Below are 18,290 nucleotides of genomic sequence, written 5' to 3'. Positions count from 1 at the left end.
TACCCACAGACGTGCCTTTCACAGGTGCGTCACGGGAGGGCATCCTGGGCTCCCCAGGCACAGCATATTCCTCCTGGATGACTTTCCAGGCTATACATGAGCCCATGTTCTTTAAAACTGCACACAGCCTGTGGCTCAGGGTGCCGTGGCTGACTGCTCTCGGGTCCTCTGCGAGCCTCTCTAGGCTGCCCTGGAATCCACCATAGACAACCTCCCACTCGCCCTGGTCTCAGACAAACCTGGGTTATTGCTCTCAACTTCTGTGGGGTTTAAAATGTAAAGTAAGGAAACAAAAAATATTTAGACCTAATAGTGAATTCGTGTGTTAACACAAATATTTTTTAATGAAAAAATAACTATATTTTCCAAAACAAAAATCTTTCCTGAGAAGACTGTGTTAATTAATTTTTTGCAACCCTGGGGTCCATTTGGCTTTTGGGAAGCTGGGCCTGGAAGCAGCTAAGAGTGGCAGGCTGCGGACCTCCAGGGCCTCTGTGTCTCTGCAGGCAGGGAGATAAGTCTGACTGCACATACATCGTCCTGAGTGGTCGACTGCGCTCTGTGATCTGCAAGGATGATGGGAAAAAGCGCCTGGCAGGGGAGTATGGCCGTGGAGACCTCATTGGTGTGGTAGGTGCTGGGCTCCCCTGCGTTTGAGACTCTGGATTGGCCTGGTTGATACCCTGTGCAGGAGGAGCCCCTGAAGCGGCTACAGGAGGGCAATGCTTCCCATAGCTGGTTGGCTCTGAGCCCTGGCTCTCTGGGATCACATTTGTGGTATGCTTCTGCCTTCTGGGTGTCTCAGAGTACTGCCCCCTGGTTTGGGGTTCTCACTTGCTTCACAGCTGGTACTGGAGCCCTGAGGGGTGAGTTGTGACCTCTGAGTCACCTCCCAAAGGTTTCTATCGAGAGTGACTAAGAACTCATTCAGGCCTTTCAGGGCCACCTGGCACAGGCAGGTCTCTTCATCCTGAACTGCTGCTGGCCAGCCCTGGGCTGCTGCAGCAGTGAGCTTCTGGGTCTCTAGAAGGAGAGTGGACCAGGCCAGGCTTCTTACAGCTTGGGGCTTCTGGGTTTTTTTAGCTTTTAAACCAGTGGTCAGGGAAGCCCAGAGGCATGTGCTGCAGGGTCTTAAGGCACAAGGTGCCTTGGAGGATGTGGGCCAATGCCTGATTCCTGCTGTGCAACCCTGTGCCCATGAAGCTCCTAGCCACCTCTCTGAACTCTGCCTGGGCAGTACATCTCCCACATCAGAGTCCAGGGCTTCCTCTCGCTCAGCTGACACTAGCCATGAGGGGGCTGTGCCTCATGCAGCCCAGCTGCCATTTCTCAGGTGAAAGTTGGTGTGCCTGGCAAGATGCCGCACAGGAACTGCCATGCCTGGCAGCAGGCTCTATATGCTCTAAGGGGCATACCTTATGGCCTCCTCCTGGGAATATGGTTCCTCTCCAAAGGTGTTCATTTCTTTCTTTTTCTTTCTTTCTTTCTTTTTTTGGTTATAGATGGACATAGTACCTTTTATTGATTGATTGATTGACATTGGGGATTGAACCCAGGGCCTTGTGCATGCAAGGCAAGGCAAGCACTCTACCAACTGAGCTTTATCCCTAGCCCCTTATTTATTTATTTTTAGGTGGTGTTGAGGATCAAACCCAGTGCCTCACATATGCTAGACAAGCACTAGCTCACCACTGAGCTACAGCCACAGCTGTTCATTTCTGAGGGAGTGTGCTGACTACCCTTTGCCAGACTATGACCCCAGCTAGTGCCTGAGACCTGTTCCAGTGCCCTTGGGCTGCTGGCTTCCGGCACATGCCTGTGGTTCTGGCAGCAGAACCTGTGAGAGCTCATTGGAGGCTTGGTTAGGCCATTTTGTCTCCTCCCTGGTTCCAGTACCCTGTAGCTACATGTGTCTCTCCCATGGGCTGCTGTCCACCTGAGCACCACTTACACTGGGCTAGGCTCCAGGTAGGCTGAGCAGTGTGGCTTCAGTACCTGGCTTTTCTTCCTCAGGTGGAGACGCTGACCCATCAGGCCAGGGCAACCACGGTGCATGCTGTTCGGGACTCAGAACTGGCCAAGCTGCCTGCAGGAGCCCTGACATCTATCAAGCGCAGATATCCACAGGTAAAGGTGGTACAGGGCCCCTGTTGCATTTTCCTTGAGGCCAGATGATTATTTAATCAAGTGCAGACAGATCTGACCTGGAGCAGCAGGTGGGATGGCATGAGGAAAGTGATAGGAAAGCATGTCTGTGGGGCTGGGGCTCTCACCAGGCAGCTTTGGGCAGGTGGGGTGGGGCTTGGAGAGGGTAGGTAGAGTTTGCAGCCCCACAGCCCTGCAGCATAGTGAGGGCACTTGCGCTGCACCTCAGGAAGGTGTCATAGCTGCTTGATATGGTTGTCTTCCCTATATGTGAGTCATGAGGATATCAGACATGGAGAGAACCTGACCTCAGATTCAGAGTTGACCAGAGGCAGTAGCAAGGGAGTACTAGGTGCCTGGCCACTGAGAAGCTACATTCAGATCTGTGATCTTCAACCAGCTGTGAAGTATGTGCCAAGTCAGTGTGTCCATTCTAGAGCAAATGGTAAGGCCGGGAGGGTGTGGCCCTCCACTTCCCAGGGCCTCGCCCCAGGCCACCCCACCTGCCCAAGCCAGGGCCTCTCCCTCACCTGGGGCTTACCAGAGGGTCCTGTCTGCCCTATTCCCAACTGGTACTCCTGCCAGATGGTAGGTTATAGAGTGACCTGGACTTGAATCCCCAGGGGCCTCAGGCAGCAACCATGACCAGGGATACTATAGTTGTCCATTTAAGGATGAGTAAGCATTGGCCAGTCAGGATGAACTGATGGCCCATCCACGGAAGAGGGTGGTCACTGCTATCCTGGATGGTGGCTCCTGTCAGCATGGCCGTGCAACCCTATTGTACCCCATGCGCAACTAGGGTCCCAAGCCAGAGACAGCAGGCTGCCTTGGCCACTGGCTGACTCCTCTGTGACTGCTCCCTGGTGGCCTGAGTATACTCACATCCACTCCCGTGGGTCCATGGCCTTCCCCATCTCCTTGTCTCTGGCCTTCTGGCCTTGCTGCTCCTCACAGTAGGCCATGGCTGTCTGCTTTTAGCTCTTGCCCACACCTAGGCTGCACACTGCTGGGTTGCCTTCGTCTTCTGTGGCCAAGCTGAGCCTCAGCAGCCCCTGAGAGTGTGTAAGCTGGCAGGGGTCCATGCAGTCCTGAGAACCCAAGTGCCTCTTCCCTGGTCTATAGCAGCATCCCATTCATAATGGTGGGTTCTCCCCTTGGGCTATGTCTTGTTCATGGGGAAGGGCCCTCAGCTTTCCACCACAGGAAGCCCCTTGGTGAGGTGCTTCCATCAGCCCCCTGCACTCGCCCTCAAAAATCGTCCCAGGATCTCCTGCATGTGACCTAGCACAGAGCACAGCCTTCTGTATGGATTCTCCACTGTGCACCCCACTGGTCCCTTCTTCAACTGAGAGGTGTTGGATGTTTCCAGTTTGAGCTAAGCCCAGCCCCACACAGTGGTGGTGAGAGTCAGTGGGGACAATGCTCCCTTTCTCTTGAGGAACTGCTGGGTCACAGTGGAGGTGTGTGTTGGGGAACTGCAGACAGCTCTCCACTGCTGCTGTGTGCTTTGCAGCCTGTGTGGTGGGGCCCGAGCCTTGCTGTCCATGCCACATCAGCACAATGTGGGCGGAAAGTGGGTGTTCACTGTGGTATGGATTCGCATCTCCCAGTAACTGAAGATGCTGATACCTGTTCACACACTTATTGGCCTGTTTTGAGCCTTTGTCACCTGATACAGAAATAATCTTTTTTAAGGTCTGGGGATATAGCTCAGTTGGCAGAGTGCTTGCCTCGCATGCACAAGTCCCTGGGATCAATCCCCAGCACCAAAAAAAAAAAAAAAAAAAAGAAAAGAAAAGAAAGAAAAATAATCTTTTTAAAAATCAGCTTTCACTTTGAATTATTGTTGTGACAATTTTTAATTGTGACACTTATGGTTGTTTTTAAAGGCTCTTATGCTTTAGAGAACCATATTCAGATATTAATATTTGTGTATCATGAAATGCTTTGCTTGGGACTGGCTTCCAAACCATCCAGGAGTGTATGTTTCATGTGGCTGCTCGAATTGGGGAGAGACCAGGATAGAGAGCAAGTTTTATTTAAGAAAGTGGTAGACACTAGAGATGGACTCTTCTGGAGAATGAGAGTCTGGAGGGGGTGCTACTTGTTTTCTTATAGGCCCTAGAATCCCCCACCTTTAATCACTGTCTTCTCTTCTTCCCCTACACATGACTGGGAGCAGGAGCACAGAGGTTAATTGTTAGCAGCCCAGAGTGGTGAGGAGCACAGTCAAGGAGGGTAACCCTGAGCAACCCATTGTTCTGATAACCCTCTTGACCCCCATCATTCATTACTTACATGGTCCTCACCCTCTTGATCCCTATCATTCACTACCTACACAGACTGCCTGACCTTTGCCCCTGTCTCCACAATAGGAATCCTGTAATCCCAGTGCTCTGGAGGTCTAGGCAGAAGGATCGAAAATTCAAGCCCAGCCTTGGCAATTTAGCAAAACTCTGTCTCAAGAGAAAAAGGACTGGGGTGTAACTCAGCAGTAGAGCATTTGTGGGTTCCATCCCCAGCACCAATAAATAAATAAATAAATGATATATTGTGATAATTTTCATTTGTCAATTTAAAATTAATTCTTACAGAAAAGTTGTAGATATTTTGACATCCAGTCCTTAAATACACTAGTCTACAACATTAAAAATTTTAATATTGGGCTGGGGATGTGGCTCAAGCGGTAGCGCACTCGCCTGGCATGCGTGCGGCCCGGGTTCGATCCTCAGCACCACATACCAACAAAGATGTTGTGTCCGCCGAGAACTAAAAAATAAATATTAAAAAATTCTCTCTCTCTCTCTCTCTCTCTCTCTCTCTCTCTCTCTCTCTCTCCTCTCTCACTCTCTCTTTTAAAAAAAAATTAAAAAAAATTTTAATATTAATATAACCCCCAAATAACTATTGTGTCTAAAATGTAGTAATTACTGGGCATCATCATATATATGTCCACATCCCCAGCTGTCCCCCTGGAGTGGGACGTGCATGCAGGAGGAGATTGCACCTGACCAAGATGAACCTGCAGTTCAGGAGGCCCTGGCAGTCGATCCTCATCCTGCCCTGAGATCAGGGCAGCTGCTTTGGGGTGTCTGCCTGTTCTAGAGCCGGCTTGGGATCACAGGAGATATGCCTCTTTCACCTGCTGCCCCTGGCTCCCAGGGCTGTCCTCAGAGTGAACTGCTTCTCTGGCAACTAGAAGGATAATGGTCTGCAGAAGGGAGCCACTGGTCATCCCTGGTTGACGGTGATTTCCAGTCTGTGGCAGTTTTCGAAAGGGCCTGAGGCCTGATTCGAGCATCACTGTGCAGTCTTTAGTTGCCAGCTTTCACTGTTAAAAATATATTGTTTGAGGTTACTCATCTTTCTGTGCCCCTAGGTGGTGACTCGGTTGATTCATCTCTTGGGAGAGAAGATCCTGGGAAGCCTCCAGCAGGGATCTGTGACAGGTGGGTGTGCCCCACACAGTGTTAGAGACCTGCCTCAGGGGCCCTTCCTGCCTCAGAGCCCAGCCCTGTGCAGCCTTAGGCCCCTGCAGAGCCCACTCACCAAACACAGTCCCACACTGGACCCCTGCCTGGAGGGTGGAAGGCCTCTGGACCACACAGACTGCAGGGCTGCCCAAACCTCCAGGAAGGCTGCAGAGCTCCCACCAGTGTGACTGAAGAGGGTGGGTAGAGTTAGTGTGCTTAGGCTTTGGCAGTGACAGAAAATTTTGCTGAAATATGTTTCAATGTGGGCAGCAGTAAGGGAAGCTCCACTGTGTGTGGAAAGAATTGGGATGTACCTTCCTCCTATTTTTGTTAGCCCCTTAAAAAAAGGAAACAGGGTGAAGCTCCAGGGAGTGGGCTAGTTGGAGGCTGCTATCGGTCCTATGCCAAGCATGGAAAGATGGTGAAAGGACTCCAGCTTATTTTCCTCTCCTATCTCTGAGCATGTGCTTTTTTGAGGAGCCACTGTTGGCTCTGGTTTCTGAGGCTGTTCCCTTTCCCTGGACTCTAGACATTGAGAACTGGGGTGTTGCCCTTTGGCTCTTCTTCGGTCAACAGACTTGCCTCAGGGCTTCTCCCTCTTCTGTGCACACCAGGCACATGGTCCTCAACTGCCTGCCCTCACCTCCCTGCCCCCTGCCTGGAGCACACCCCTCTGCATTCATGAGCCCAATGCTCAGCACAACCTCCTGACCTCCCCATCAATGCCTGCTGTTCTCAGTCCTCCTTCTCCACCAGTTTTCTTAGCTGTCTTGTCCATGGGCTCTGTCTGCACTGTCCCATGAGCTACATGATGGCAGAGATTATGTCTTGAACCACTGCTGTGGCTTGTGCACAGTTCTGAGTGTGTGAAAGGGATAAGCCAGTGGAAAGGTATATTGCACAGAGGCAGCAAGAGTGATGGTGTGGTCCACTTCAGGCTGACCTCACCCTAATCTGATCACATCTCTAAAGCTCTGTTTCCAATAAAGTCACACTCCGAGGTTCCATTGGACTGAATGTGGGAGGCATGAGGCATGTTCAGCTGGGGAGGGACCAATCTGTTTGAAGTCAGTTTCTCATAGGGAGCACATCATTGGATCCTGTTCTTGTCATCCCTTCTTATGGTCTTCACCTTTTGGTTTGTGTGTTTTGACCATTTATAGCTAATGTAATTATTTTATCAGTATTTATTTTTTCCATTTTGTAAATTTTCCTATTCCCCCCATCCCTCACTGTTGTGTTGCGTTCCATGACTAAAACACTCAGGGTCATTCCACATGAACTGGGCTGCACTAAATAATCACACAGAGACAGGGAAATAACTTTTTCTTTGGGTCCTGTGATGGCTCTCTGACCATGGGGGTCCTTAGAGAGAGAGAGAAAGAGAGCATGCGTACCCTTTTATTGGGAAGAAGCCATTCAAATGAGGCAAGAGGTCAGGTTTCAAGGGGGTTGAGTCTAGCTTCCTGATGTCTGCTGTCAGCAGGTTGACTGACACCTGGGGAGGCCACACCCATCTCATGAGCTGTGCGGAGATCATGGCAGGGTGAGTGAAGAGACCAGAGAGAGGCCTTCCCCCAAACAGGGGCCATGTCGGTTCCGTCCACCCTGTACACTCAGTGCCTACAGTTCACACCCACACAGCCCAGGGCTGGCTGGCCATATCTCCACACTCTCATCACTCAGGGCTAACGGGTGCTCATTTCCTATGTGGCAGCTCCTGGCACCTCACCTTTAGTTTAACTAAATTTGATTAATTAATTTTTTTTGAGACATGATCTCACTGATTTGCCAGGCTGGACTTCAGCTGGCATGATTCCTGCTTTAGCCTCCTGAGTCACTAGGATCACAGGCATGTGCCATCACACCCAGCGTGGCCCTTTTAAGCATCCAGTTTTTACTTGTCCCTGGCTCTTCAATGATAGTTTCAGTGGTCACTCTAGGCATCACAATACCTATGTTCACCTCACTGTTGACTTGTCTATTACTACCAGCATTGTTCCACCAAGTGTAATCAGAGCACCTCATCCCTGTCTGGATCACGTTAACTTTCCTGTTACACTATGTTGTCTTACTACCTCTACATCGTCGAGAGCCCTTCAACCAGTGCTCACTTTTGCTTTCACTCATTACACCTCATTTTGAATCTAAAGGGAACAGTGTGTGATACTTGGCTACTCTCCTGCACCCTGGTGAGGGTCTGTAGGGGCAGTTCCCCCTGTGGAAGGGCTTCTCTTAGCAGTTCTTTTGGAGCAAGTGAATGGTCAGGACTTTTCTTTGTTTCCATCCATGTGCAGCTGTCTTACCTCACCTTCATCTCAAGGGGTGTTTAGCTAGATGTAGCATTCTGATTTGATGGTCCCTGTGACTGACTCAGCACTTTAAAAACTTTGTCTCATGTTCTTTGAGTGATGACACTCAGAATTAAAGAAGCATTAAAAAGATCTCTAATTCTAGAATATTTTGGATTTTCAGATCAGGGGTACTCAACCAGTAGTCCATCAAATGTCCCCAAACCTGAGTAAGTCCCAAATCTAAAACACTTCTCACCCCAACATTGTAAATAAGCCACACTGTGAGAAACATGGTCACCTGTCCAAGCCCAAAGCATGGACTCCAGAACACAGGAACAGCAAAAGGCCAGGCTTTACTGATGGTCTCGTGAGATCGGGTATCTGGGGAGCAGGTACACACTTAAAACCAGCACTTTATCCCAGAGAGTGCAAGTTCCCCCCCCCCTGGTTCCTCATTGGCTAAGTACCGTGGGGTGCACGCTCTTCCTGGTGTTGTCACCTAGGTTTTACTATCTCCTATTGGGCTGTTTAAAGAAATGTCCCCACCTCCCTCTGTTCTCTTATGGCAGGGGAGTCCCCTTGGGTGGTGTGCATTTTGGCACGTATGCAGTTATCTCTGTTGGTCAGGGCCCCTCCCTCAGCTGTCTGTCAAGGGGCTGGGAATCTTTACCCTCCATGTTACCTGCCTGTAATGTCCATCCTGCCCTCCCATCTCCCCTGTCCTTCACCCCCCAGCCATTTTACATTTGAGCCAAATGCTGTCAGACTTTCTGGTTCTCACTCAACCTGGCTTTAAATTGTTCCCAAATAGGTAAGGTGTTAATTCTTTCTATCCATGTTCAAGATTTTTTTTTTTTGCCTTTAATTTTTATAAATTGGATTTTGAACTGTCTAGGCGTGAATATCTTTGGGTGTATCCTATTGGGGTTATCACATCTTAAGTTAGTAGGTTTTTACTTATGCTAAATTTAGGAAGGTTTTAGCCTTTATTTCTTAAAATCTTCTTTCAACCTTGAATCTTTCTCTTCTTCTGAAAGCATAAGGACTTCCAGGCCAGAGCTTTTGTCATTACCCCCTGGGTCTCTCTCTTTGATGTCTGGCAGAATGTTCCTTTGGTCTGCCCTGGGTCCCTTCTTCTTTCCTCTGTCTCCTTGCCCTGCTGGAGGCTGTGTGGAGGGCTCTGGTTTCCATCTGTTTGTGGAGTGCTGGTGATCACTGGTCTAGCTGCCTTCTTGTCCCTGTCACATGATTCCAGCATCTGAGACACGTGGCTATTTTGTCTGCTGGTGCACTTTTCTTGTTCTAGTCCAGGTTTTCCCTGCTCTTGGTACACCTGGTGATCTGGACCATGCCCTGCTGCGTTTTGAGTGCTTTGTTCCCATTTAAACCTTGCATTTCAGCAGATGACACTGTGCACCTGCAGCTCATGTCCTGGCCCACTTTTCTGGACTGTGGTCTGATGTTAGCCAACCCCAAGGCCTTGCAGTGCTGCTCTGTCTGCCCTGTCCTGTGCTCACAGAACCAGCATAAAAGCTGCTAGCCATGTGCACCATCCAAGCTCTCAGAGTCTCTGGAGGACTGCAGCTGGTGCCTGCATGGCCAGAACTATACACGCCAGTCTGAAGAGTTCCTCTCTGCCTTTCCCACCTCTGGTTCAGGGCAGGGGTGGCTGTGGTGAGCTGCTGGGACCAGATGTTTGCTGGTGCTGAGTGTTGACCAGTCTCTCAGGAGGTAGCCAGGTCACTTGTGACAGCCAGGTAGTGTGTGCCTGTTTTACCTCCCTTTGGGCCAGAGCCAGAACTTGACAAGTACCTTGCTTAAAGACTAAGAAACTGCTACACAAAGCTAATGTTGGAGCCCCCTTCAGTTCTATACAAAAATGGGGGCGGGTTCTGATATCTGAGGTTCCTGGGAAGGAGGAAAGGAAGGGCTTCCCTGAGAAATGCTGATGTTGAATGAGTCTGTGAGAACGACCGAGAGCAAGGTCCAGCCTGGGGTGGAGGCTCTTCTCCATTTCTGCTCAGTGGATGTTTAAAGTCACTTATCCGGTATCTCTTTTATCCTGAGGATGGCCGACTTTCCACTTGGCATTTGGAAGCATCAGTGTAGACTCTAGGATAGTCTCAGTACCCAGTGCCTCCTTGTGGGGGCTGTGTGTCGTGGCCAGCTGTCTGGGGGACCTGTCTACCGAGCTGAGGGGTGGAGGTGGGTAGGATACAACCTCACAGGGTGGGACATCACAGTGGGAAGTGTGGCCTCAGAGGGAGACCATCAGGTACCCGAGACATGCTGCACAGAGGGGCCTCCCGGGCTTGGGTTTTTGTGGTAGGAGCTGGACCTATAGGTACATGGAGAAGTCAGGCTGAGCTCTGTGGTCAGATGGCAGGTGTGGATGAGGCTGGGTCCACAGGGAGGAGCAGATCCAAGAGGAAAACGTGTGAAAAGCCTTGCTTTGCTTCACTTTCTTGTCCAATGTTGCACAGTTTATCACTAAAGTTGTATAGGCTTATAACACATCCGTCTGAGGACAGAGCCCTGTAGGCGAGGAGCAGATGCAGCCCACACTGCTGGGGTCTCCCATCCTTTCTTACAGGGCCCTCTAGTATGTGCTCTGGGAGGATGCCCTGCTGGAACAGCTGATTAACACGCCTGCTCCAGGGCTTGGGTCTCTTCCCAGGGGCCAGCAAACTCTGTGGCTGACACTGCCCAGCACTGGGCTGCCTCCCCGGAATGCTCTTCTCTCCCTGTGGCCTGAGAGTGGACGACCCTCCATACCTTGAGCATTGCTGAGCATGGCTCCTTGGCAGAAGCTGGGTGCCGCCTGTGAGCTGCTGGGAACATGGCTCTGGGCTTTGCAGCCTCACAGCAGAAACAGGCAGAGGATTGAGCCTTCACAGTCTGCACAGCACCCCTTCCTTCATGCAGTGGGAAAGCACTGTGGCCAACTGGGTGGTACTGCTGAGGGGCCAGTCAGAGAAGAGCACATTCTGGAGGTGTTGGTGGAGTCAGGAGAGAGATGAGCCATGGAAGAGGGCATGACAGGGTGCAGAGCAGGTAGGTAGGGGTTCTGGAAATTATGTGCAGATGGAAGGTAACATGCCTGCTAACCTTCCAGGCTCATGCTGCTTCTAGAGTGAGGGGTGGAACGTTCCAGCAGGAGCCCGTCTAAAGGCTGAATCCCCTGTTCTGGCAGAACAGGACACCTGCCTGAATTTATTCTTTTCCAAAGCCTACTGTTCCCGGAATCTCCAAGCCTTGAGGTCAGGGTGGGCTCCTTCCTCAGCCAGTGCCAGGAGTACATCAGTCCTTGTGTTGAACCAGGGGCTGATCGTCCTTGGGAAGACCCAGAGCAGACCCTGGTCCTGGCTGGTGCCTGTGTCATTTGGAGACACTAAGGCTGTCCCAGCTGCGGCCTCCTAGGCTGACACTGCACTCTGCTCCACAGGCCACCAGCTTGGGCTCCACACAACAGGCAGCAAGTGGGACATATGTAGCCCAGCTGGCAACCTGTCCACCGTGGCTGCGATGCCCGTGTCTGAGGACGTGCCACTTACCACCTTCGCACTGGAGCTCCAGCATGCCCTCAGTGCCATTGGTAAGCTTATACAGAGAGAGGGGTCCACCTCAAGCTGGGGAGGGCTCTACCTCAAGGGGACCTTCATTGAAAACTCAGCTCCCCAGGTCGGGGCAGGCACAGTGGTACAGGAGCATGTGACAGTAGGATGCTATGGAAGTCCTCAGCACAGACCCCAGGATGCCTTCCTTGTCCCCCACAACCCCCCATCTCTGGGAGGAGACACTGTGGTGGGTGGCAGGGAGCTGACTGACTGTGGAAAACGCCCTTGATTGGGCTCAGGTAGCTTGGCTGCTCAGGACAAATCTACCACTCTTCAGCCAGCACTGGGGGTCTGTCATACCTGGGATGGAATCCAGGAACCATTGTCCTTCAGAAACAGGCAAATTCCTAACAGCTGGTGAATTTGGGGACTCAAGAAAGGGAAAATGCAAATTTCCAAGAACTCCTGGCAATTTCCAGATTTATAAGGTACTCCATGTTGTTGTGTTCTCCTTGGCACTGTTTTTTGTTTGTTTGTTTTTTGGTACTGGGGATGGAACCCAGGGCCTTGCCATGCTAGCCAAGTTTCTACCATGGAGCCATGCCCAAGCCTTTTTATTTTTTGAGACAGGGACTCAATTAAGTTGCTGACACTGGCCTCAGGCTTGCAGTCCTGGAGCCTGTGTCTCCCAGGTCACTGGGGTTACAGGAGTGGCCATGATGCTTGGCTTCTTCTAAGTTTTTATGTGATCGTGGTGACCACAATGATACGAAGTCAATTATCTGTGGTGGGATTAAACTGAAAGTTACAGGGTTGTCTCTGCAAGAAGATATAATAATAAACCCCATCAGGATTGTTTGATTACCATAAAATAATATACTGTGATTACATTGTATCTATTTCAATACTGTGCAGAAATGCTGTCTGCCTGGTACAGACTTTAATTATAGAACACATTAAGTAAATGCCAGCAGAAACATCTATGAGATGCCACTTTAAATATCTAATATATAAAAGTTATTCTCAAAGTGAACTTTTAAAAATTATTTTTATTTTTTTCAAAATGAAGAATTTAAACACATAAACAAGAACTGCCTTGTCTTATAGTGTTGATTTCTGCCTCACAAGGGTTGTGGATGTGTGTAGGAAGTCCTGTCATTTCCAGTAGATTGGTCAGGTTGCTCAGAATGCAGCTAGACTGTCTTCAGGTTGCACATGGGATGTGTTGCTTCGGGAAAGCACATTCCTTTTTTTAAAAAGCTTTTATTTTACAATCATTATAGATTCACAAGAAATGGCAAAATGGTACGGTAAGATCCCACATACTTGTTGCCAACGTCCCCCAGTGGTAACACCATACATAATGGCATAGTTAGGTTTCTGTCGCTCTGAGAAAAATATCTGATAAAATCAACTTAAAAGAGTAAAGATTTATTTTGGTTCATGATATAGAGGTCTCAGCGCATGATCACTGGGCTCTTTTGTTTCTGGGCCTGTGGTGAGGCAGAAAGAAGGTCGTGTCAGGAAGCACATGAGAGCAGAGCGCTCACCCCGCGGTGGCCAGAAAGCAGAGGAGAGCTCACGCTATAGCAAAGCTCTTCCCCAAGCTCATGGAGTGTGAGCCCATCACGGTGCTCATCTCCTGTGGGCTTGGAGCCCTTGAGATCCCTTCGCCTCCCAGAGGCCCCACCTCTGCTCATGGCCTCAACTCAGCACCTGAGCCTCTCCAGGGCCGGGAGGCTGGCGTTCGTGAGCTCCATGGTCGGATTCGTGTCTCTGCAGAGTGCTGCAGCAGTGCCAGTCTGCTGGTCACTGAGGAGACCCTTCAGGCTGCCCCCATTCTCTGGTCACCTTGCTCACTGGCCTCCCCTGCCCTCCCTTTCTGAAGTTTTGTTATAAAAATGGAACTCTTCAGCATGTGTCCTTTGAGATCAGCTTTCTTTCTCTTGTGAGAACTGTCCATTGTGTGGATGCTCCAGTTTCTTTAGCCATCCCATAGAAGGCTGTGCGGTGATGTGTCCAGTTCAGGGGTATTTTGAATAAAGCTACTGGGACCACTTGCTAACAGCTTGCGTGTGCAGGTGAGCTTTCCTTTCTCCGGGATAAATGCCCAGGAGTGTGAGGGGTACCCTGAGTATTTTCCATTGTGTGCCCAGATGGCTGCGCCATCCTGCATCCCATCAGCAGGGATAGGAATCTGCATCTTTGCCAGCCTTGAGGTTGCCCCTGCTGTTCATCTTAGCCCTTCTCCCAGGCGCGTGGCTTCTCCCTGGCAGGTAGTGATGCTAAGTACTTCCTATGTGCTTATTTGCTGTCTCTGTGTCCTCTCTGGTGAGGTGTCTGTTCATCTTTTCTTCTTACTTGCTCTTTCCTCCCTCTCTCTACTTTCTTTCCCAGATCCAGGGGTGGAGCCCAGGGCTCTGCTGTGTTAGGCAAACACTACCACTGAGCAGCACCCCAGTCCCTTTTGCTTATTTTGTAATTGAGGCTGTGGAATGGGGGATGGAACTCCTATCCCTTTTAAATAGAGTTTGGTTTTTGTATGAGTTTTAGGTTCACAGCACAATCAAGAGGAAGGCACAGCCTGCCCCACTTTCAGCACCCCCATAGACTTGGATCTTGTCATGTGACCACTGTCCGGAGCACATGGCCCACATAGGGCTTGCACTTGGTAGATCCTGTGTGCCCCCATTGTTGTGTCTATGTCCTCGGGATGGGCTCACTGCCCCATGCACCCTCTGTGCTTTGCCTACTCATTCGTCCTACCCCAAAGCCTGGCAGCCACTCGTCTTTCCACTGTCCACCCAGTGTCGCCTCTTAGGTGGGTCACATGTGACCCTCTTGGCACCTTTTGGCTAGTGGTATGCATTTACGTTGCCTTATGTCTTGATGGCCTGATAGTTCACGTCTCTTCGGTGTGATCGGTGTCCCACTGCCTGTTTATGCATTCACCTTCTCAAGGGCAGCTCGGCTGCCTCTAGGTTTTGCAACTATGAATAAAGCTGCCGTAGACACCCATGCACAGGGTTGGTGTGGGCATGTTCTCAGCTCCTTGGTGTAAATACTGAGAAGTGTGACTGCTGGATCATTGTTTTGTAAGCAGAACCAACTGTCTTTCCTGAGTAGCTGTGCTACTTTGCATCCCCCCTGCAGAGAGTGCAGGTCTGCGCCAGCATGTGGAGTGCCAGGGTTAGTTCTGGGCCACTCTGGTTGTGTCCCTGCATTTCTCTCTGACACACCACATTGGTGTTTTTCATGTGCTTACTTTTCATCTGTAGTTCTACCTGGTGTATTAGTCAGGTTTTGCTTCATTGTGACCAAAAGAGCCAACAAGAATGACTTAGAAGAGGAAAAGTTTATTTTGACTCATGTTTCAGAGGTCTCAGTCCATAGATGGCTGACTCCACTGCTCTGGGCCCAGGGTGAGATAGCATCTATTGGTGGAAGGATGTGGTGGTGAAGGAAAGCTGTTCAGCTGGTGGCAACCAGGCTACAGGGGGTGGGTGAGGGAAAGGGCCAGGGGCTGGGGGCTGCAGGGAGGCTACATCCTTCTAGGACACACCCCATCGGCCCAGACCCCACCCAGTCAATCCACTCACACTAGGAGGGGTGAAGAGGTTACAGCTGTCACAGCCTCAGTTGTTTCACCTGTGAACATTCCTGCATAAGCACAGCAGCTTTTAGGGGACACCCAAACTTTGACATTCGCTAGGTTAGGTATCTTTCACATCTCTGGCCCATTTTCTAATTTGGTTGTTTTCTTTTGGTACTGGGAATTGAACTCCAGGGCACTCAACCACTGAGCCACATCCCCAGCCCTATTTTGTATTTTATTTAGAGACAGGGTCTCATTGAGTTGCTTCGAACCTCACTTTTGCTGAGGCTGGCTTTGTACTTGCGATCCTCCTGTCTCAGCCTCCCAAGACAATGGGATTACAGGTGTGTGCCACTGCGCCTAGCTAATTTGGTTGTTTTCTTTCTTAGTAGAGGCATGTAATTTTACTTGGGAAAGCAAGGAATACACATTCAAGGGTAATGTGGGAATGTGGGCCATCTTGAGTGAGAGAGCTATTTTCATATTATTGAGATGTAAGACATCCTCGTGTATTTAGATAACAGTCCTTTATTAGATATGTCTTTGCAGATGTTTTCTTCCATCTGTGTCTTTCCTTTTCATTCTCTTTTCTGACCCTTGCAGAGCAGAAGTTTTACATTATAGAATTGCAGCTGTTGTTACTGACTTCATGGGTTATACCTTAGTGCTGTGTTGGATGTTGGCTCTGTGGTCTGCCTCCGTTCCTTTCTGAAAGGGCGGGAGGTCTGTGCCTGCACATGCTGCTACTGCAGCACCACATCTGTTCTCACTGTGCAGGCTTTGATATTTTGTCAGAGATCTGTTGACTGTATTTACATGGGTCTATTTCTACGTGTGGCTTGCTTTTTAGTCTTTCAATTGTGTCTTTTGATAAATAGAAATTTTTTATTTTTATTTTTCTTAGTTGTCAATGGACCTTTATTTTATTTGTTTATATGTGATGCTGAGAATTGAACCCAGTGCCTCACACATGCCAGGCAAGCGCTGTACCACTAAGCTACAACCCCAATCCCTACAAACAGAAATTGTTTTTTTTAAATATTCATTTATTTATTTTTTAGTTTTTGGCGGACACAACATCTTTGTTTGTATGTGGTGCTGAGGATCGAACCCGGGCCGCACGCATGCCAGGCGAGCGCGCTACCACTTGAGCCACATCCCAGCCCCAAACAGAAATTCTTAATTCTAATTCAGACCAATTTTTTCCTATATAGTTACTGCTTTTTGTGTTTTATTGAAGAAATGTCATTCTGCCCTCAAATCATGAGATACTCCAAAAACTCCATTGTTTAGCCTTTATTTTTAAGTTTACAATATGCCTGGGGTTCATTTTGGTTATGCATTAGGCAGAAGTAAGACTCCTGTTTCCATTAGGGACAATGGCGAAGAGGCTGCCTGCACCCTGGTTGCGAGCTGGTCTGAGTTGGCTGAGGTGGGACCCTCACACATGCTGGTTTATACTTGCAGGTAGAAGCAGGGATAACAGAAGTCTAGCATTCATTGTGAGCTGGTGCCAAGGCTGAGAACTGCTTGGGACCCTGGAAAGCCACCTTCCTTGGGTCTCATACCCCAGGAGACAGGACTACTCACTGGGCTAGATCGTTGGAGGACATCGTGTTTATAGGGACAGAAACAGAGCCCAGCTGTTTTAACATGTCCCTAGCTGTCTTAGGATGCTGCCCCCCTACGATGCCCTCTGAATTCTTGAGAACCCAAGTGAGGAAGAGGAGAACTGGTGAGGTCCAGGCCACTTGGAGAATTGTCCTGCAGTGTTGGGCTGAATTGGAACCCTCATGCAGCCCTGCTGGCTGTGTCACCTTTCACTGAAGTGGTGTGGCCACCTTTGGGGCACGTGCTTCCTGGCTGTTCCTGCTTTAAAACTTCAGTCCAAGAGGTATTTTCTTCTTGTGCTGAGATGTCATTTCCTTTCCTATGGCTTCCAGAATTTGGGAAAGAGGCTGATTGGCAAGTAAGCCAGCTGGCAGTACTCTCTAGGCCAGAGCAGACTTGAGCAGAGGCCTGCCGGCTCCAGCTTCAGGCACTGCACTGCTCTGGAGACCGTGGTGGTGGCAAGCCTCTGCTTTTCAGAAGACTGAACTCCAAGAGGCCAGGGCCTGCCTCCCCCTGCAGGGACACGGCCACACTTGGCTCTCCAGGAGAGAGAACTCTGCCTCCATCTGAACACAACAGGACGTCACCGGCCCCTCTCAGGAATGGGTTAGTCAGCACAGTCTAGGTCAGCAGGTGCCACAGTGCTTTAGGCCTCTGCTGTGAGAGCCTAAAGCACTGCCTGTGGGGGCTCCACCCACAGTGGAAATACACAAGGGCAAGTGGGGCCTGGCCTGAGTCCTTGTGGACTACACCTCTGTCCCTGCAGCCAGACACAACCTGTCTGTCTTGTGCTGAGAGGCCTCCTGGCACCAAGATGTATGGTCCTACCTGGCACTACCATCCAGGTTGAGAAAATACCACCCCATGGCACCCTGGCACCCTGGTAGGGATGGAAAGGAGATGTTCCACTGTGGCTCCTGACTGGGGCTCCTGGCTCCAACCTGCAAGCCAGGGCATGCGGCCCCTCAAGGACCCATAGCCCCTTGCCTAAGCCACCTGAGGGGCTACTGCTACAGGTTAACTCAGAGCAGTGATAGCCATATCTCAGAGGCCCTCCCAGCTGTAAGGACCTTACTCTGTGTTCCTCTAAAAAAACACATACAGGTTAAAATATGAAAGAGCTGCCAGGTGCTGCACACATGTCTCTTATCCTAGCTACAGAGAGGCTGAGGTGGGAGGATCACTTGCAGGGCCGTCTGGGCAACTTAGCCTGTCTCAGAACGTGTGGACGCATATTTATGTATGCATAGCACTCTCACTACTTAGATCTTGATTGCTCACTTGGAGGAAAGGCTGGTTTGGAATGATGATAGCTCAGTGTGCCCTATCAGAGGGACATGCTATGAGGTCCTTCCAGCTTTCCCTGCTCAGCATCAGGCTCCTGGGTCCTTTTCCACCTAGCCTAGGTGCTCCTCGTCACAGCCACAATGCAGTGAGTTAGCTTCCAGAGTGAGTGTGTGCTCTGTGGGCTCTTCTCCTGAACCAGAGTGTGCTACCTTGAGAGACACAGATGTGAGAAGATGGTGTCTGTGTGTGGGTGAGCGAGCAGCACTGCTGATCTGGAACTATGCTGTGGCATGCTCTGTCTGCCCAGCATATGTGTGTGTGTGCA

General features: G+C 50.1%; 1 protein-coding gene across 12 annotated transcripts in view; it reads left to right on the top strand.

The window, feature by feature from the left end:
• The window catches only part of Pnpla7 (patatin like domain 7, lysophospholipase), a 70,545-nt gene that overhangs the window by 34,613 nt on the left and 17,642 nt on the right, over positions 1-18,290 (top strand). For 11 of the 12 annotated variants that reach the window (XR_013343464.1, XR_013343465.1, XR_013343466.1 and 8 more), the window contains 4 exons: positions 507-630; positions 2,014-2,127; positions 5,528-5,597; positions 11,361-11,510. Coding sequence is in view for 9 of the 12 variants with exons in the window: in XM_026415187.2 (XP_026270972.2) it covers positions 507-630; positions 2,014-2,127; positions 5,528-5,597; positions 11,361-11,510 (458 nt within the window). In the remaining 3 variants the exon portion in view is untranslated. The remainder of the gene's footprint in view (positions 1-506; positions 631-2,013; positions 2,128-5,527; positions 5,598-11,360; positions 11,511-18,290) is intronic. The other variant, XM_077797191.1, reaches the window with a different exon arrangement.

Source organism: Urocitellus parryii, chromosome 4 (assembly GCF_045843805.1).
Source record: "Urocitellus parryii isolate mUroPar1 chromosome 4, mUroPar1.hap1, whole genome shotgun sequence".
In the NCBI taxonomy this organism is placed as follows: domain Eukaryota; kingdom Metazoa; phylum Chordata; class Mammalia; order Rodentia; family Sciuridae; genus Urocitellus; species Urocitellus parryii.
Note: the sequence above shows the minus strand (reverse complement) of the source record. Positions and strands in the feature narration are given on the sequence as shown.